This window comes from Salmo salar, chromosome 09 (genome assembly GCF_965601325.2).
Source record: "Salmo salar chromosome 09, fSalSal1, whole genome shotgun sequence".
Classification (NCBI taxonomy): domain Eukaryota; kingdom Metazoa; phylum Chordata; class Actinopteri; order Salmoniformes; family Salmonidae; genus Salmo; species Salmo salar.
In genome coordinates this window covers 123,495,015-123,515,683 of record NC_138299.1, presented here as the reverse complement: position 1 = coordinate 123,515,683, position 20,669 = coordinate 123,495,015, and the positions used below count along the sequence as shown (strand labels likewise).

The following is a 20,669-nucleotide window of genomic DNA, read 5'->3' as shown; positions in this document are numbered from 1 at the left end:
TAGCTGTAACCCACTTGGTGTAGTACAGAAAGCAGGCTTAAGGAGTTACTCTCACTAAGTATCATAACGACTAACCAAGTGAGCCAGCAACACTTGCTCACTACCCTCCATATCAGGTCACAGTCCTGATATATAGGTAGATTTTCTGGATTCATACTATAAAAAAAATGTAGATGTATAATTATTTTATATGGCTACACAAATATTAAATATGAAAGTTAATATGCTACTTTTATTGCTGATAATTCAACCATAAAATTCAAGGCAAAGGATGCAGTAAAGTAAAGGATTACAATCAGAAAGCCCAAGGGCTTCTGTGGTTTGGTTTGTGTTGTAATTCAATGAACTTGTTTTTATTTACAGTGCTAACAAGGCCTCCTTGTTAGAGCTTTGTTGGCTACCTAGTTCAAGAGGGCAGTAAGAGATCAGCTTCACAATAACTTATCATTTTTTTTGCTTCTCTTAAGTTGAGGAAGGTTTTAACTTCTGATAAAAACAATCTCAAAGTATTTGGTGATGCGGTGTGTGATTTGTAGTGGGAAAACTTCAGGCAAGGCCCCTATTGAGCGCTGAGATGTGGTACTGTCGGTATCAATGCACTCGCTCCTTCTGCAAAGTCGGTGGCTCCTTCTGGAGTCCAAACCTCGATAGACAGCCTGAGCTCAGTTAGCGATGGTAACTAATGTGAGTCAGGATAGTTTTATAATTTTTTTTGGTTCCAAGCCTGTGAAATTAACTACGGGTGCTTTAGCAGGAACATAGCAAAACAAATCACTTTGCTGCAGAGAAACAGATCCACACCGAAACACAAAAACAGTCCCTTTCATCTCAGGTTTGACTAGATTGGTCTAAAAACATTGGCCAGTACTGTACAGTTAGAGAATTCAGAATACAGGGGAATAGAGCAGACATTCTTCACACTGGTTCTTACAGTACGCACACTTGCTGTGCAAGAGGTACATCAGCGTGTCAGTGCCTCAGCTGGAAAGGTCTGTTTACTCAGAATGTCTCGGGGGATAAGTCTCATTTACTCAGCCGCCTGAGCAGACACCCGTTTCTCCCCTGGGCCCGCAATGCTTGTCCTTCAAGGGAAAAGGGCAGCATTTATTTGTTCTGTTGTTCTGTTGTTGTTTTTTTTAAACAGTCATTTGGCTGGTGGCACCAGATACCCGGCAGTATATCACTGTCCAGAGTCCAATCTAGTGCGCCATGCCCCTCAGTCTCTACGCAGATCCTAAAATGTATTGTTAACAGTTGTGCCAAACACACACAAACAGGCAATTCGCTCTCAATAAATCGACTCCCTCTCCGCAAGTCATTGGGAAAACAGGACAAACAACAGATTGAATACACTGCAATGTGCCTTATTAGCATGGGTGAACTGAGTGACCCTGTTAGAATCCATTTCCACTGGCAAGCCATGGTGTTGAAAGGCCATCTGCAAATTCTTTCAAAATTAACTTATTTGCGAACTAATTGAATTTAAAACATTCTTGGGTGCATTTTTTTTTTTTTTTGCATGCGCCAGTACAAAACCCCCTTTCAGTTAACCCACTAGCCCAGATACTTGCAAGCCATCGCGAAATCAGAATCACACGACATACCATTCCACACACATTCCAGAGAAGAAAAAGATCTATACCCCTCTGTTCTCACACTGTTCTTTTATTTCATGATGCATGTACAGATCTGGAACTCCACATAAAAAAAAAGACATCCTCTCTACTGTATAAAGCGGAAGATTAAAAATCCTCCATTAATGCAAGAAGCGGAGGCATCTGACTTGTTACATTTCGCAACATTTCCACGCTGATACACACTGGACGGACAAGAATCAAAACTCTGTGCAATCACTCCCCCACAAACACAAGCACAAGGCAGACATATTTCAACATTTCCAGATGAGGTGCATGTACCTCATAATATTATGGAGTAAAAATGCATTTTACATTTTTTATTTACATCAGACTTTGACATTGTATAGATGAGACCCAGGATTGCATCCACTGTGTCAAAAATAGAAGCACTGACCATAAACCATTACATAACACATACATTATGTTTAGAGGCTTACACCGTCTTCACTGGCCTCAGATGCATTGGCTTTTGGCTGATTGGTTTCCAGCTGTACCCCTTTGGCATCGCAGCATATGTAAAATACATTTATTGAGTATATACTAACTAACAACCCTCACACATGCAAAACAAGATCGCACACATGCAGCAGTACAAAATGACTGCTAATTTATCCTACTGTAAGTGCATTAGCCAGGTCACCTATCCCATTGACCTACAAATTACTTACACATGGGGCATTTCCGCACGTCTCCCTAGTAAATCCGAACTCAGGCATTCAGTATCATTCATTTGCAGAAATCCCATGAGAAATTGAGAGCTTGGGACTAAAATGATCTATTTGCAAAAATATAATTCTGAGATAATTGGCTTTAAAAAGTTCCTCAACCTGCATTGGTTTGAATGGCGTCAGCAATGTTATCTTGCACTCTTTCGAACTTAACATAAATTGGGGTATTTAAAGTACTAAATAGGTAGAGAACATTGAACAGAACAAGGTTATGTCAATAACTCAATTTTGACATAAATGCAGATAGAACCGGATAAATCAAAAGCTCTCTTTAGGTTTGACATAATAAATATTGAAATGCAGATAAATGTGTACTTTGTCTCATCAAATGCCCAAAGAGAAATGCTCAAAGCATTTGCCGTTAAGTCTTCCATATAGATTATAAATCACCCACATAAAGAAGTTACAAAACCATCATGACAGACCAATCAACAAAAGTGCTACCCTGGCATAGTAAGACACATTATGAATGCCATTAGAGAGCGTTACAAATCAGGCCCATTAAGTCATGGGCCACTTCTGCCAGCAGGTTGGTGGAGGGATTCAGATAAATACCAAGCAAACCTTTTGATTGGGCCCAACAGTTCTTAATTTCTCGCTTTTCTCATACAGCCTCCTTGTTAATGCATTACGGAAGGCTCTGAAATGCAAAGGCATTCTGGGACTGTCCGACCCCTGAATCAGGTGTGTTCCAGGCTCACCAGGGGTGTGTTGTGCCCCCTCTGTGACACTTTTGTCCCTCAGGTTGGCGGGGGCCCATTGACATAGCTCAGGGCCAGTTGGAAGGAGCGGGCCAGGGAGTTGGAGCGGTGGCACTCTGGGTCCATGAGGAGTGTTGTGGGCCAGACCAGCAGGGCTAGGAACACAGCCAGCAGGACGACCAGGAACACTGGGCTCCTTAGAGTCTTTAGTACCCACACGGCCCCCAGGGGCCACAAGCGGAACTTGGTTTGTCTGTTAGGGCACTCATCTGGCCTACAGGAGGAGCGTGGATAGAAGGAGCGTGATTGTAATTCTAAGTCGCAGCATCGTTTAAGCCAGGAGTTGTTATTGACCTTGGGGACTGGGAGTGTGTGCCGTTTTTAATTTCAATAAATCACATGGAGGAGTGAGATTTGCTATCACTGTCTAATTGGTATTGATTGGAATATCAAATGTCACAACAGGTATTTGCAGTGTTGTCGTTATGTAAGTTATTATATAGATACACTCAAATACGCTTATAAGTAAAAAAATATGATAGTACAGTAAGTACAGTAATATACATTGAACCAAAGCATTGAATATTAAAACATATAGGCTGCATTTACGCAGGCAGACTAATTCTGATCTTTCGCCCAATTATTGGCAAAAGTTCTGATTGGGCAAAATATAAATAAATTGGGCAAAAGATCAGAATTGGTCTGCCTGTTTAAAGGCAGCCATAGTTTCCACGTGAATAAGACTTTACTCACCGTTGCTCACTATGGACCACCTCCCATGAGGCATTGCAGTGCGGCTCTTCCTCTGGAGACTGGCAGAGAAAGAGGAATCAACAGAGAGAAGGATTGTGTACACACACACACTTAACCCGACAGGGGATGCATTAATTTTGGCCTCCGCACTGTAGGCTTGGTTACACAACTTTTTACAAGGCAGCTGGCAAAGATATTATTATAATATTTTTTTTGACTTCTAGTGTGATCTGCATACAACCTGTCATCTTCAGTACATTGCTGTACATTTTGAAGACAGATGAATTAACTTGATCTTACAAGCTGCCATTAACAGTTACAGCAATAATAAATCAAATTTATTTATATAGCCCTTCATACATCAGCTGATATCTCAAAGTGCTGTACAGAAACCCAGCCTAAAACCCAAAACAGCAAGCAATGCAATGTGATGTGATACTGTTACCTGTGGGTTTAACTGAAGTCTACAAGCCATCCTATCAGACTTGAGCTGGAGGTCACATGACTGTAAGGTGTAGGGGGTCAAACACAGCTCCTGGGGGTGTGTCTGAACAGGAATGTACCTGAGACTGTGGCTTCCCTCAGAGCAACCAGCACACTGTCACACATAAACAAAGCAGTTTGGGTTACGGCACAGGCTAGACTCATTCTACATGACAGTGTTTCTATGCAACAAAGGCCAATTGTAAATCAAAAGAAACTTATAGATGCGGTCCAATGAGGTTGCCACACACCCCCCCCCCCCTCTCTCATGGGACCAACCCATCAGCCCCTTGTCCGCCGCTCTTCTTCTATCCTCTCACTGGGTTTTGACTAACGCTCGTGGCCTATGGTGTGTCTGGTCTTTATGTTCTCGCCTGCAATTACGACAGACATTAAAAAGCCAGTTAACGCCAGAGCTCTCCGCCGTCCCTGTAAAGCAGCCAATTAAGCCTCGAGCGCAGAGACATTAAAGGAGCCCCTTTGAAATGGAAATGGTTCCTCCGCAAGGTTTGAGGCTTTGCAGTGAAATCAGGCTTTCCATCAGCACAGCAATTCACTTCCTTACGGACGCGTCCCCCCCCTCTGACAAACAGAATGCTTTAATCAGGCTGGGCTTCAGACAGCTTAATTAGAAAGAAAAAAGGTCCCTCTCCCAAAAAACAGAAGGGGGGAATATTCCTGGGCTGTTTCTGTGACACTTAAAAACGTAGCCTCTGCTACACCGATGCATTTCTAAATCACCATCTTATTGATTTGTTTACGAGCAGGACGAGGTATAAAATAGACACTTTGTAGACGATGTGACACACCCAAAATAGGGGGCAATGCATTTAAAGCTGCATGCAATAACACAAAAACACTGAATTGTCGATTGACATGATTCTATGAATATTTACTTTTTCGTGGTGTCGCCTGCGTTAAATTCTCCATGCATTTTTGCAAATAATGCATGGGAAAGTCGATTCCTAAAGTCGACTCTTCTCGCAGTAAAAGTGAGCCTTTTCCAACAAACAGGTCTGCATATAACCAAACACCTTCGTGTGCATGTCTCACTGTACAGTACACGCTCCTCTCTGGACCACAAGTAGAACCTAATCAGTGTGGAAGGTCAGGAGTCTTATGGAGGCTCCAGGGCACATTTCTCAGCCATTCCAGAAAGCTAGAGGATGCTCATGTGATGCAGTATGCTGCTTAATGAAAGGTACTGTTGCTAGCATCTCATTCCTCCAACTTTACCCGTTTCAGACTGCGCCGGCTGTTCTTTTTTGGGTGTGGGCCATGTTGAATGTCCTCAAAGGATCAGAGGGTTTCTGTCTAAGACAGTGTTGTCACCAATTAACTGAGACTATGATTCATTCTAATTTGGAGGAGATATTATGGTTCAGAGGGGACACTGGACCAGTCTGTTAAAAGGCAGAGGAGTTTTACTGGGTTTAAGGTGTACCTTCCAAGTACTGTTGGTCTGGACAGCCTTGGAGCAGGCTCTGTGCGGTTGGACCGAGGGGGCTATAGAGGGGACGGTGTGTCCGTGCGTCTGTCCCAGCCAGGCGCTGATGCGATCAGGGTCAAAGTTCACAGGCTCCTGGGAGGGTCCGTCGGGCATGGAGGTCGTCCAGTGGCCAGAGAGTAGATGTTTGCCATCTCTGACACTCTGGATCGTGGGAGGTGAGAACACCACTGGGCCTGCATACTCAAACCTCCTCTCCGGCCTCTGGAAACACCAGCCACAATTGAGGATAGATTGTGTACATTTTACCTGGAATGAACTAACACATTTCATTGAGAGTTTTGGTTTTAATATGCAAAAACCCTGGAGGAGTCTTTGAAGTCTTTATATTTCTGGCTTAAATCAGATGCTAAAATCAGTCCTACATTTCTGCATCTTCCACTATTAAATCCAATGGGTTTGGTGTTCAACACAATCAGTATTATTAGTCGCACCAGCAAAACAAAACTTCTCTGTACTGACACCGATGATAATGGAAGTATTGGCTTTAGGCTTATCTTAAAAAATAAAATAAAAAAAGAGCTAAGATAGCTTTTTCCTCACACACACACACACACACAATAACTCCTTGTTAATCGAAGTGAAGAACAACATTGTGTGTCATTTCAATGGATCATGCGTTTCACACATACTTCAGTATAAACTGTCCAATGCATTATTCAAATTCCTTTGCCGGTTGAACACAAGTTTACATTCCTGATAATATTGCAGAAACATGTTGACCTGCGTGTGCCTCTGAGCCTAAGGGAACAGCGGTCGAGCGAAGAGCCAGAATAAAGATCAGTAGGAGGAGCTCGGTCTACTCACCATTTCCTCTGCTGCTCTGTAATTTATATCAGACTGAGAGCCTATGGAGCCGAGGTAACTCCGCCTCTTTACACCATCTCTGGCCAGTGGCTTTTCTCGATCTGTTTGAATGAAACAAGCACACCTCAAATCTGGTGCCAAGCAAACAATGACAGCGTTAATCATTTAAAAATGTTCTCATGGCATCCCAATGGATGAGGATAGAACAAGTGGATTATTCCATCGGCGTCATTAACTTTTATTTTAATCCATAGTCAATTATTTAAAATCGCCTACCTGTGTTGGCGCTGAAATATGACAAGTCGGCGTCTGATTGGGAGACGGGGCCCCCGATGTCGACGGAGGGGTCCCACTCTAGCACCATGTGGTCTAGGTTGGGGGGGTTCTGCAGGTCTGGGGCGCTGCTCTTCTCAAAAACACCATCCTGCTCCAACAGGACCTCAGACGGACAGCCGGAGTCAGAGGCTTGAGTCAGTACCCAGTCATCCTCATACACCTGACATAGGAAAGATGGAGGGAGGAAAGGAGGACGTATAAATGGAAGAGAACTACTACAGGATGCTATAAAAACACACTAATGGTAGAGTTGTTCTCAGTTTGGCCTGGAACAGCTGATCAGAGCCAAAAGAGAACATGGGCATATTCCACAACCCCAAATCCCCTCTCCTTCCTTCACTAGCTTCCTTTAACCCATATAGGCCTTTCAGAACAGTGGACAGAAGCTTAGAAGAAGAGAAGAAATTGTGCAGAAAAGCAGGGCCTTAGAGTGGCTGGTGCACTTAAAGATACAGGTTTAGCGAAGCCTACCAGTCTCATGCTGAGCAGGCGTGTGTGCAGACGTCCCACTCCCTCAAATACGTGGGCACAGTAGAGCAGCAGCTCCTGCAGCCCCGCCTCGATGTCTTGGGCGTCCTCTGGCTCGCTCTTCTGGATCAGCGCCTCGCCCCGCTCCAGGAGACCGTTCAGACGCCCCGCAGTCTCCCCCACCGCCCCCTGGAAGCTCTGAGGCCAAACACACACACAGCCAATCAGGGAGGAGACATTTACTAGGGGAAGGGCCGTAAGAATGGGTACTGGAATCAGGTAGAAGCGTATCAGGCAAGTCAGGGACAGTTAATGGGAATTACAGATAAATTACCAGGTAAAGCAGATGCAAAATTATGTTAGGCAAAAGTGAGGACCACTGATTGCTTGGTCAGATTACTTGGCTGGTCAGTCCTGTCCAGTACAGTCCTAGGCCATGTCCTTTACCTGCAGCTCCCACATCTTGTCACAGGTGTCCCTTCCAGAGAAGTGTTCCACCTCGGTCAGCCTAAGGTCCATGTCAGCAAGCCACACAGCCATCTCCTCCCTCTGGCCCTCAAACTCCTCCCGCTGGGACACACGGTGCTAGGAGACAGGGTAGGAGGAGACGGGGTAGGAAAGAGCACGTGAAGAGAGGGGAAATAAAACATTGTAAGCGAAGAGAGGTGGAGGTATAGCAATATAGATACAGAATAATAGTCTAGTCCTCCGAGCAATGCTGGCATCTGAATACATTTGGGAGGAATCAGATGTAGCTCAAAAAAGAAAACGTCCCCCTGCCTTAGACATCTGTGTGATGGAAGAAGGGGCATCTTGCACCTCTTACCTTGAGTCTGCGGCAAACACTCTCAATGGTCCCATGTAGGCGGTCCCAGCGCTGACCACAGTCCCTGGCCATGCCCACCAGGCGTGACCGCATGGCCCCATCAAAGAGCCTGGTCAAGGTCCTGTTCCTAAGAGTCAGACTGTCTAGCTGCACCAGCCGAGCCCCAGCCTGGGTCTTCAGGCTCTGGTAGGGGAGTGCACAACAACTGGGGGTTTAGATCGAACAGTAGAAAGATACTTGTTCTATTATACAGGTGAACGAAACAGTTCTGAAATATCATCTCTATTAAATCTGTAATAACAATGACAGTGTGTCTACGCAATTACTGAGGACATAAACACCAACATGGGGCTGTAGATGGTCAGATCTGGTCTCCTACCTCAAACTTCTCGAGCTCCTCCTTGGCAGTGACAAAGAGCACATGGGCAGATCTGGGGGAGTCGGCAGCCTTCTCAGCCAATTGAAGCCAATCGCTGAGAGAGGAGTACTCCTTCATGAACTCATGCCATAGCACCCATTTTCTTTCTAACCTTTGCGAGATACATAAACAAACAAAGGCCAGACTGGTAAATGGAAAAGCACATTAATTAGAGTAGTGTGGTTCACTACAGTTGATCAATATAATCTACTATCCATTAATTAACTGTCCACATTAATTAGGTCTTAATCCTTCAATCAGCAAATACACTTGAGAAAACCACATTGGGGTCAGAAGAGAAAACAAATGTCTTGAGTTGGGAAACACTCACTGGACACATCCATCCAGAGACGGGCTTCCATCTTGGATCAAGCAGGTTCCCAGTGGCAGACGGTCTTGGGGCTCCTCATTGATCTCTAGTAGAGGCAGGAAGTGGTATTCGGAAAGTAGGGGCTCAGTGTGTTCTAGGATCAGGTCCAATCCCAAGGGACTGTTCACAGACTGGGTAGCGACTCCACGTTCATCCTCTTCCGACATTGTGTCACTTCTTGTGGTGCAGGGACAATGGTATCCATGACTACCGGCTGGGAGTGGCACCCCCACAGGCATCTTGGGCTCCACCTGTCACCTGGGTGACTCCACCTGTTTTGCGTGCGAAAGTGTCACTGCATTACAACACTCCGAAATGAGGTGACAATTAACACATACTTCCAAATGAATTACGTTGAGTGAATTTTTCACAGTAACATAATGTCTATAGTATGTTATCAGATGGAACCTACATGCTTTCAATGCACTCTAAAGGTGCCCTCTTTGAAAAAACTATCATGGGGGGGGGGGGGGGGGGGGTCTTTGAGTACACTCAGTGTTGGGTGAGTACCTGAGTTCACCCTGATGGGTTATTCATACAAGTCATTACAAATAGAGTTCTGAATGACTGCCCAGGAATTGAGAGAGACAGCGCAGATGGCGAGTAGCTGAATGCCTCTCCCAAAGTGAGGCAACTACCCGAATGGCCAATCGGTTATTTTCTGGGCCATCTAATCGTTTTGCAGTAGCAATCCCTCTTATGAATTATGACTCAGCAGTTCCACACTTCAGACCATTCTAAAGGGGGTTAGGAGCTGAAAACAGAATGTTGAATAGGAAATTATAACAGAGTAGTCTTTTGGTCCCATTGATAATAACATTATCCATTACTGCCTGCCTTTAGAAAAATCCTACAACAAAAGCTGAGCGTGTGTAATTAAACTCATCTGAAACATGCACTTGTCTGATCCCGTCCGTTTAATCCTGGTTGTTTGTCATCTCTACAGTATAGTTTCTCTCTTTCCTTCACTTTTATTCAGTGACTGGACAGCACACTGGGCAGCAACCTGTCAGATAACGTTTCAGAGTGGGCACAGGTTTCTGAGGCGGTCAGATCTTTGATAAACAGTCTTTTTGCTGATCTTTTCAGTTGATCTAAATTCCATTTAGAGCAGTGGCATTGAATTTTGGGGTGTTGACCCCTAGTAAGGTCAGGGGGACTTCAGTGGGGTCGCCAAAAACTAAACAAAGACTTAAGAGTACATATTGTATGGGACAATATACAAATGTTTTTGAGAAAGATAATATTTGTATTTATTGGTTTCTTTTCATTTTGATGTATTGAATTGAAGGTTATTTGTCAATGTAAAAATGTACAGACTTAAGTCCCTATTAAAAAAGTTTGCATACCACTGATTTAGAGTAAGAGATGTTCCATTCATTAGCTCCCGAGGATATTTTTTGATGCAGTCTTCTCATTGTCATTCATTAAAAAGTAATTCCATGTTGCCATGCTTCAGGGCGGAAGGCATGTCGATATGCGAAAAGGAATGACAGTTACTTTCTGGGTAAGTAGAACAGTGTGGAGGATGTTTCCAATACACGTACACGTCACTGGCAATCTACAATCCCACCTGTGACAGTCCATCGACCCAAATATCTACACTTAATATTCCTTTCATATCCTCCTGAGGAACATTCCGGATTGCAGAAGTTCTTTAGTCAAAGCACAGATTCCACGATCAAGTTGGAACTCTTGGCAAACTTCTTATGTAGTTCTCGGGTTGGTTCATTTGTGTGGCACAAAGCCGCGAGATACTTTCCATTTCAGCCAACCTTTGAGAGTGGCATGCCCACAGCTCTAATGACTAAACTGAAGTCCATAGGTCACAGAGACTGCCAAGATAAACTTTATGCAGGGCAGATGTGAGGCCAGGCTGCGGGTGGAGTCTGATAACAGCTATCATCATGTGTGATACAGTTAAGGACCACATCAAAAAAAGGGGATGATTTTATCACCCCAATGTAATTAGTGCTTATCTCACTGAGACAGCAAAGAGGGGGCACAAGGTTCACATGGTTACCATGGAGTTATGCCAACCCAATCTGCTCACATTACTAGTGTTGTCAATCAAAAGTCCCGTAAACAACTTAATTGAGATGCCCTGGAGACTCAAAACTTCACAAGTTAACACAGGAGTGTTCTTTTCCATGGCAGTTATTTTTTTTAATGCAGAGTTAAATACACATCCAGACAGTGGAAGTAGCCTGTAGGCTCTTTAAGAATTCCCTCAGCCTTGGAGGCCAATAAATCACTTCACATTTGTGCCCAGAAGAGTTATGAGGGCACCACTCTGGCCCTGGCAGAAGAAAATGCCAAATAGATTTCCCCCGGTCCCTTACCTGCTGAATGCGCCATGGAAGGTCGGCTACTCTGCTACCGAGGGCCTATTGTTAATCATCGGCAAGTCAACGAACCCCTCTGGGCTAATGTCACACTTGATAATCCAGCACAGCAGACTGACTGCTGCAGCACCGACCGGCCTGAGATTGACCTCTGCCCTTAGACTAACGAGACAGGGAATAACACTACCAACAAGACACAGATTTATCAACAGCCATCTTCTCCTCTTCATATTCAGATAGAAGAGAAAGCAGGGCTTTCAAAATGGCTGCTAGCCAGCCATTAGTTAAATATGAAGAACATGAAACGTCCTTTTCTTTTTACTCATGAGAGAGCAGCGTCAGTCAGATCTCAACATTCATAAGCGTGTGTGGCTGACTGCTCCATCACAAGAGGGCACAGAGTCACTGGATTGGACCTCGAGGCGGTGGAGTTGAAAATCGAAAGCAGTTTTATTACTGTTAGGGGAACTCACCCAATAATGGAACCTGCAGATGTCACAGCTTCGAAAGGGCACTCATGTAATTTCTGCAGGCTGGGACGGGGAGAGAGAGAGAGAGCGAGAGAGAGAGAGAGAGAGAGAGAGAGAGAGAGAGAGAGAGAGAGAGAGAGGGTTGGGTAGGTTTCAGTCCCCCCCTAGACAGCACAAAGGACAGGGGGCTTCACTGGCTGCAGGTGATGATACTGTCCCAATAGGCTACTTCTCAATGACAGTACATTTACTCTGTTAAACCTTGCTCTTTAGAGTATGGCAAAGGCCAGCAGTGTATATAGTATATAGTGCAGTCCAAAGAGACTGGATATCAAGTCACCATTTCAGCACAGATTAGAGCAACAACTTGCCCATGAACACATGAATAGGGATATGACAAGTAAACTAATGCCAGCTTACGCCCACAATGTGCATGCGTCATTTTTCTGTCGGGGTAGGGGTGGAGCAAAGCAGGTGCATCTTGGTAGTTTTCCATAACAATACCCGCATTTTAATAAGTGAGACGGAGCTGAATAAAAACAAACAGTGAAACTGCTTGTCTGCTATGGAAGAAAAAACTAAAACTCTCCTGCTCAGACAAAAGGTGAGCTGCTGACGTCATCAGCCAATTATGGCCCAGACGAGCCCTGCTGCTGTACGAGACAAACGAAAAATAATGACATCGTCAACACAGCCATTAAAGTGTGAGTGGCCAGTTGACATTTCCTTGCCTTGATGAATGCTTCGTCAGCTGACACTGGTAGCATCCTGGATCACCTGACGGACAGGCCGGGAGCGGGAACATTACCAGGGAAAAGAGGATTGTTAACCTATGGAGTCAGTCTGCTATTCAGTCCTTGACAGAACGTATTAACTGTCATTTGCCTAACATTGACTCAACCTCCAGCTCACGTACTCCTGGCTACATGCTCTAGCAGGCCTGGGCAATTCCAGTCCTCACGTGCCTGATTGGTGTCACTTTTCCTCCATCCCTAGCAAACACACCTGATTTAAACTAATTGCATTTTTAACTGAAGATCATGATTAGTTGATTATTGGAGTCAGGTGTGTTAGCTGGGGCAAAAGTGTGACACCAATCAGACCCCCTGAGGCCTGGAGTTGCCCAGGCCTGCGTCTAGTGGGACAGTGTCCGGGGACAATAATTGGCAATTGCATCCCTTTAGCCGTCTGATTTGCGGTGGACACTAAACATTTATAGGCAGCTGGGACAAGTCATTCTTTGTCTGGGTGTGGGCAGGCAGCTCCTCTCCTCCTCTTCTGATGGTGAAAAAAAACAAAACGTTATTGGTATGCAGGTCCAATGCCTGGAGCAGAGGCTCAGGGCTGAACAGACCGAGGCACCACACCGCTGCATGAATCACATTTATCTGCCTGGATAGTATTAGATGGGATCTACAGCACCTCCAGTGACCACGTAGTTAGTCTTGCTCAACAAACCTTAACTGCAGCACTTTTTAGTCCATGCCAACTAGTTCAGTATTTCGACAACTCTTGAGGGCAATCCAATCAAAGGGACCAGGCACAGTACGCAAAATGAAACAAATAGCAAGCACACAGAGCCATGGGAAACATAACTAATTGTGAAGAGTGACAACTGTGCATGTCACCATAGCTGAAATAATGACATCTTTACAAAACACCTACATCTATTCTCATCCCAACATTTAGCGTGCCCATTGACACGTCCACAGTACCCGTCTATGTTTTGCAGCGTGCCTGCCCACTCCTTTCTGTGCCACAACACGGGCAGAGTCAGGAGCAGCAGCCGTAGGGGACATCTGTGTTTCCAGTGACAGGTTGGCGGGACAGCCAGCGAGGAGGAGAGAAAAATGGAGCGTGGCTTCACGTCTTCTGCTGCTCCCTACCCATCCCCCTCAAACTCTCTCCCCTCACCCCCCCATGGACCAGAGACTGCGGCCATTGTCTCGGGAGCACAAAAGACTCAAAGTGAACAAATGTGCCTTTCTGCTGTCCGGATGGAGTGCGAAAGACAGGCCTGGGACACCTGATCTATCCCACTATCTGCACAGAGATAGACGCAGCCAGGGAGAGAAACTCCCCCATCAGTCACCCCAAACTGATCCAAGATCAGAACACTTAACACGGTCAGTTGTGGGGGAGAAACGGAGCAGGTCCGGGCCAGGAGAGATCTGGTGACCCTGGATGGAAACTTTCTTTCACCATTAACTAGGCTCTGCTTAAATTGAGGGAGACAGAGAAAGAAATGGCGGAGACAAAATGGAGGGCGAAGCAGAAGAATTGAGAGAGAGAACAGATTGAAAGACCGAGAGGTACAGATAGGAGAAATCATGATAGAGTGAGTGAGTTGTGTACTGTAGTATCGAGACAACACTCTGGCAAGATGTGTGCCGCAAGTCCCTGGGACAATGCCCTCAGTGACTGAAAGACAAATATTACTTTGCACCACTACTGCACTCTAATAAAAACATGGGTAAACATCAAATACACTACAAAAGCTCTCATCTTTCATAGGCTGCTAAAATTACCAAGCATTTCTTACTAATATTAACTAAAAAGGTGTGTTTGGAATACAATGCTACGTTGGTGAAATCCGACTAGACGTTTCCAACAGCAATACCTCAGTCTGTAGATTTCAAGTGTCTGTATAGTGTATACAGGCCTAAAGTAGGTGATGAGTACAAGACAACAAAGGACAGAAAACAGAGAAATTATGTGAACACAAAGGAACAAGAGGCTGGGCTGGGAACAGGCAGAGATTGTGTGGCCAAGTACACTTTAGGTTACACAGATTATCCTTGGTGTCAAATACAATCTCTTTAATGAGGGGTGTATCTAAAATGTAGTGCTTGATCAGGCATGGGAAACTGGTGCTCTGGATATCGTGGCTATACTATTGCTAAGAGAGAAGAAAAAAAAATAAGAGAGCCCAGCACTGTAGAGTACAATGGCTTTGTGGGGTCATCTTTGTCCAAATGCAGAACACATTCCTCCATTAGTGACCGCACCTCTCTTTAGGGTGAGCATCCACACACACAATATATATATATATATACTTAGAGGGTTAGAGGACTCACTCAATTAGACTCAGTGGCTTACAATGTTCCTTGTGTTCTACAATTCCTTTATTCGACATTATCAGGGGAAATGAACAGAATTAAATGTGTTTGGCTAAATAACTAAGAGAGCAAGCTAATAAATGAAACGGAAATTGACTGGAATGAATGCCAACAAACACACAAACAACCTTTTGGGAAACAATTTAGAGGCCTGCGATGGAAGTCTGCAAGCGGGGCATAGAAGGACAGATAGACTTCATCAAAACGGATGTCTGGATGGAATGAAAAATAATCACAACATTGAGAATTTCCTGTTATACAGTAAATGTTGCTAATAGGAGAGCATCAGGTAAATAAATCTGACCTTTAATCCAGTTCAGAAATCCTTTTCCTGTCTATTTTCCCTCTCACTCTTCGTAGTGAGCTTGGAGGGATACTCTACTGCCAGACGCTATTCTTGAGGACCTGAGCCCCTGAAGAGGGGACATTGTGTGACTACGATTTGTAACCTTGAATGACGAGGGTATCATATCAATACCGACATGAGAAAGGCCTGCGATTCTCATTCTGTTTATTGTCCTTACACCCTTTATCTCTGGTCAGGAATAGTAAATTAGATAGCTTTCCAAGATATCCTGATTCATGACTGCTCACAAACTCATGAGTTGGGTTTCACAGCCCGTTGTCAGCCTTCTGAGCCCGGGCCTGGCACTTGTCCAAGGGATGTTGCTGACTGATTCAGTAGTTAATTAGCTGACACCAAGTTCTTCTGGTCAAGCACTGCTCAAAAGAGCAGAATCATTTTATCTAATTACTGGTCACTGATGAAAAACTGACTGTCAAAGGGCTGTGAAGACACAGTCATTCCCATTAGGCCTATACAAACTTGGTTCATTCATTGGCATTACTAGGTTTTTAGACATTGGCCCTGAAAAGTGAAGTGCATTTTGTTGGGTAAAAAGTGCTTTCTACCTTGTGAAAAGAACACAATTTTTCAGTGAAACTTAAGATGGTTGAGGAGCATTTGGTTCCACTATAAGTTGTAAGTCTAACAGTAAGACTATTGATGCCACATCCTTCAAAAAAAATAACCTCAAGGCATGACAGGGAATCCACCTGTAACAATGAGTCATGCATACTGTATAACACAGCTGCCAGACAGACAGTAACAGTTCCCGTTGAAAACAATTTACGTGGAAATTGCACTCTAGGCCTACAAGTTGGTACTTCCGGAGATAAACACCACCCATGTTCTTGGATATAGTAATAACATTGACGAAATGTTGAATGTTTTGTTAATGACCCACTTTGTCTCTCGCCAAACAAAACTTGAATGAAATAACATGTAATTTTATATTTTAATAGGCCCACTCGAACGTTTAAACTATGTTATCGTCAAAAATCATCAATAGCATTGAGACAGGGAAACAAACAGGTAACTTACGATTCTGCTTCGTCCGGATTCACAGGCAGGATTGATGCAGCTGGGAGGTCCTGACACTTGGAAGCCCCATTTTGCTCGATGCCTAAATATGATAAACACCTACTCGAAATTCGGAGGGAATTTGTGCACGTTTAAATCATCAACCATAGGATGTCATTTGTGAAGTTGATCTGCTTTCTCTTGATATACGTAACCACTATCGGAAGAGCACGCCGGTGTTTAGAATGTACCAGGTAACTTGACCTGTCACAGGTAGTCTGAAACCACACCCCTCAAACGCATACAGTACTCACCTGCGTTAAACTTCCGTCTACCTAAATGTGTCACGTACTGACAATTCTCAAATAAAAATCCGTTCTTAAATAACTTAAAAATACAGTGGACAATTAAATTGGAGATTCTTTTAATGATTATTTTTTTAAACTAATATCTTCCTCAAAAGTTATTTTGAGACTGTAATAAAAAACATCTATGAGACGTCTGGATCATTTGAAATAAATGCAAATGTTTATATGTATTATACAGGCTGTGGCATGGCTCATCTACCCCCTATATGTTATTATTCAAATGAAGGCATATTGTAGGCCAGTTACATAAGGATGGTATAAAAAGAGGTTGAAGTGAATTGCATAAGATGTTCATTCTAAATTGCAGTCATCTTATACTCATATGAGTATACTATCATTTTCACCCCAGTTGTCTTGAACACAGAGAATATCAGGCCTCCAGAAATAGTGGATTGACTAATATAAAGAAGTGACTCATAAACACCATGGTTTAGAGTAGACCCTATGGCTTTAGGGGACAGTGAAATACGATGGGATCTATACAGATTCAGGGTGCATTGTAATTGTATTTGTGTCATAATAGAAGGCACAGCAGATTAACTCACACTGTACTAATAGGCAGCCCCTCCCCCCTCCCCAAGGATACCCTTTGTTGTTGATTACAGTGAAACAAAGGAGAGGCATCAGCAAGGCAAACTTTTTACATTTTTTATTTAACTAGGCAAGTCAGTTAAGAACAAATTCTTATCTGCCCACACCAGCCAAACCCGGACGACGCTGGACCAATTGTGCACCTCACTATGGGACTCCCAATCACAACCGGTTGTAAAACTGCCTGGATTCAAACCAAGGTGTAGTGCCTTAGACCGCTGCGCCACTTGGGAGCCCTTCACCCCACTGTAGTCACATATACAGGCTACAGAGCCTCAGTGTGGAGCGAGACACAGCCCGAGAGAGAGAGAGAGAGAGCGAGAGAGAGAGAGAGAGAGAGAGAGAGAGAGAGAGAGAGAGAGAGAGAGAAAGAGAGAAAGACATATTCAGGCTTGCACTTCAGTATCTGAGATGATGGCTTCACTCTCTCAGCTCATGTCTTAGAGGAGGGCTCAGTCAGACGATTTTCGTTTGTGCTTCAGCAGGAACAGGGGGAGTGAGTGAGAGAGATTATATGCTTACCGCGTTCCCGCTCTCCAACCGAAGCTAACGTCAAATCTCTTTTTAAAAAGGGGAGGGGGGAGATGGGGGAAGGGACGAGGCGTGCGAGATAACTCAGTGAGCACGTCTGAATGGATTACCCACTCTGCTAATTATGAACAAAAAACACTGTAATTATGCATCAGAGTGGTTTTACTCTCCGTCTTCTCTCTCTGTTTTAATTATGCTTTGGAGTGGGAAGGGAAGTGGGCTCTCCAATTGGCCTTTCCAGAGTAGCAAAAAGCACAGAGCCACTGAGGCGGAAAGGTGAGGCTTCATTTAATTTCGACAGGGTGCAGGGATGAGGTTCGTCATCAGAGCTCCACAGACAGAATGGCATGGCATCTCAGTAGTCAATACAGAGGAAGTACAGCCCTGACTGGATCATTTTCCTACCTGACTTGAGACACAAGGAAGAAACCTAGTCTTCTGTGGTCAACTTAATTAATTCCATTGAGATATGTAGTGTACAGATAGTATCAGGAACTGGACACTGCGTTACCTCGGGTGACATGGCATACAATATATAGGGTGGGAGCAAGGTTGGCAGTCAATGGCAGAGTAGATGGGACACTCATTTCCCTGCCAGCGGATCCCTTCCATTTATGGAGAGTCCTCCCAGGAGGGCACAAAATGTCCGTCCCTGGTGTGGCCTATTAACCTAGCATGAAATGGTGCCCCTATTCTGTTGCTGTTTATGCTAATTGGGCACTCCAATGTAAGTCACAGCCTTATCTTTGTGACTGACTTTGTCTGGTGCCTTTATTAGACTTAGCACATCTATAGGTGTTCCCTAAAGCATGGAATGTTATGTAATGGCTGTGGAAGTATTATCATTTTTGGGCATGTGTATTGCCTCCTACTGCCCATAGCTTGCACTACACAAGACAGATAGTAGGTAGGCACATTGAATCTTTGATAAGTCAAATCATTATGTAAGCGGTCTGGCAATTTGAGCTGCTTTTCAATGCATACTTGATGCGATACTCATATAATATTCACATTCCTTGTATGGTGACGAATTGAAGATAAATTATGATTAAGTCACCGGCATTGATTTGTAGAGCTGAAAACATGAGAAAAATACTATCATTACTGAGCTATTACATATATATTACTAGTGTGAGACACACTGACAGGATGTAAGCTATTCTTCAGGCATTAAGATTGTTTTCAAGGTCCAGGTTTAATAAGTCACGTCTTCTCAATAACCCCAAGTGGCTATAATTTTCACAAATTAAACCCAATAGTAAACACTAAAAATATCTCTGTTACATGAACCCTCCCTCCTTATTGTAGAGTTTCTTACTCCCATTGGAAAAGCTGTCAGCTCCGGTCTTCATCTCAGACAAGAGTAAATATTTTAGCGTTACACTTAGCTGGATCAGGTCAGGTAGAAGCCTTGGTTAGCCTAGCTGAATGAATCTTAGAGGAGTCAATGACTTAAAAAAAAACATGTCAATGCTGTTCTTTGTCAGGGAGGAATGCTGATGCTGACCAGTGATGTCTCTCAATTTGCCACACAAACAGACTATGTATGACTGATAGATTGGTGCAGAGGCATCTCATCAGGAAAAAAGACTCCCTGTATTTTGATTATTCAGTTTAACGAGATTGACCCTGATGGTAGCATATTGCACAAGATGCACATTTTATTTCTGTATTTCATGTAGGTCATCTTTATGAGAATAAGGTCATTTCTGGGTTAAAGCCCAAAACTCTAGAATAGTAAACTTTCAGTGCATGCAGACAGGGAAGCTGAGTGATGACGTGAGTCTTGTTAAGGGAATGTTTGTCCAAATCATTCACAGCCGGCAGAGGAAGTCAGGTGAAGTAAATTGACATTGAAGAGTAATATTTTCTCAGAGGTTGAGCCTTGAAACTACAGTACTCAGTAGTAATAATGAATCCTTGTAGCACAGGCCTGACACTCTTTCTCCTGTCTGACTGTGTTCGTGTAATGATGTCAGGTTTCACATGCAAGGATGTCATGTGTTTTTCTTTCACAGTATGTAAAATGTTACATTGTAGGATACTGCAATTGGCAAGACAATGTAAACACATAAATTACTATGTTAACCATATAATCCCATTCATTAAACATTAAACTGCCACTGGGAGACAGATCACTTCATTCAAGTTGTTGTGTTTTATACATACTCTTCCATTTAGAGTTCATTGTTACATGTAGTTTATCCACAGTTAACATCAAAGAGCCAGCTATGGTCTGGTTTCTAATCTCCCTCATTGATGTCCAATTGAGTTTCTTTACATTGATGTTGGATCACAGAGAGTAGGATGATTGATCAGTGCACTAGTCCCTTTTGAGTCCTGTCAGTTACTGTCAGCATTTGCAAGTCTAACATGCCTGAGATGACACCTCTTTTTATCTAAAACTTGGATTTACATATAACCTACACAGATCATGTGCCATCTAAATATCATATGGATACTTGTGTCATAACGATTATCCAGGGTCGCAGTTATTGGTCATTATTGGCCAGGTCGCAGTTGTAAATGAGAACATGTTCTCAACTGGTTTTCCTGGTTAAATAAATAAAGGTCAAATAAAAATGATAGTTCTAACATCTTTCTTTGAACATGAAACCCACTTTGGTCAAAGGTCTAAATGACCATACATAATGTATTCCTAAAGGTACAGTATGATTTCAAAAAAAAGATTTCCCAAATATTATTGATACTAATATATAGTATGCCCTCATGATTATGGGGATGCACTGCCTTCTATGGACAAAAACACGATCATATGTTAGTCTATTGGACAGATATGAACAGCGTACTTAAAAAAAAATCAAGAAATATGAACCTATATTCGGTT

At 43.5% G+C, this 20,669-nt stretch overlaps 1 protein-coding gene across 5 annotated transcripts; it reads right to left on the bottom strand.

The window, feature by feature from the left end:
* Positions 1–1,647: 1,647 nt before the first annotated feature.
* LOC106612688 (nesprin-2) lies at positions 1,648–16,627 on the bottom strand. 5 transcript variants are annotated; one of them, XM_045724394.2, is made up of 13 exons: positions 16,353–16,626; positions 11,853–11,912; positions 8,996–9,306; positions 8,626–8,776; positions 8,247–8,451; positions 7,868–8,005; positions 7,424–7,618; positions 6,893–7,112; positions 6,617–6,717; positions 5,747–6,013; positions 4,265–4,417; positions 3,820–3,878; positions 1,648–3,340 (listed from the first exon to the last, which is right to left on the bottom strand). In XM_045724394.2, exons 4-13 carry the CDS (start codon positions 8,667–8,669, stop codon positions 3,106–3,108), a joined length of 1,617 nt encoding a protein of 538 aa, XP_045580350.1. In that variant the 5' UTR covers positions 8,670–8,776; positions 8,996–9,306; positions 11,853–11,912; positions 16,353–16,626; the 3' UTR covers positions 1,648–3,105. The 5 variants fall into 5 exon arrangements, with proteins under 5 accessions (XP_045580350.1, XP_014069572.1, XP_014069575.1 ...); XM_014214097.3 differs by having other exon boundaries at positions 8,247–8,429; XM_014214100.3 differs by lacking the exon at positions 5,747–6,013 and having other exon boundaries at positions 8,247–8,429; positions 16,353–16,627.
* Between the last annotated feature and the right edge of the window lie 4,042 nt (positions 16,628–20,669).

Coding starts and splice junctions, on each gene's coding strand:
- LOC106612688 (XM_014214097.3), bottom strand. CDS start 9,273: ATGCCTGTGGGGGTGCCACTCCCAGCCGGTAGTCATGGATACCATTGT. Junction 6,718..6,892: donor ATATTTCAGCGCCAACACAG/GTAGGCGATTTT, acceptor TCATTCAAACAG/ATCGAGAAAAGCCACTGGCC. Junction 3,879..4,264: donor GACTTCAGTTAAACCCACAG/GTAACAGTATCA, acceptor TTTCTCTGCCAG/TCTCCAGAGGAAGAGCCGCA.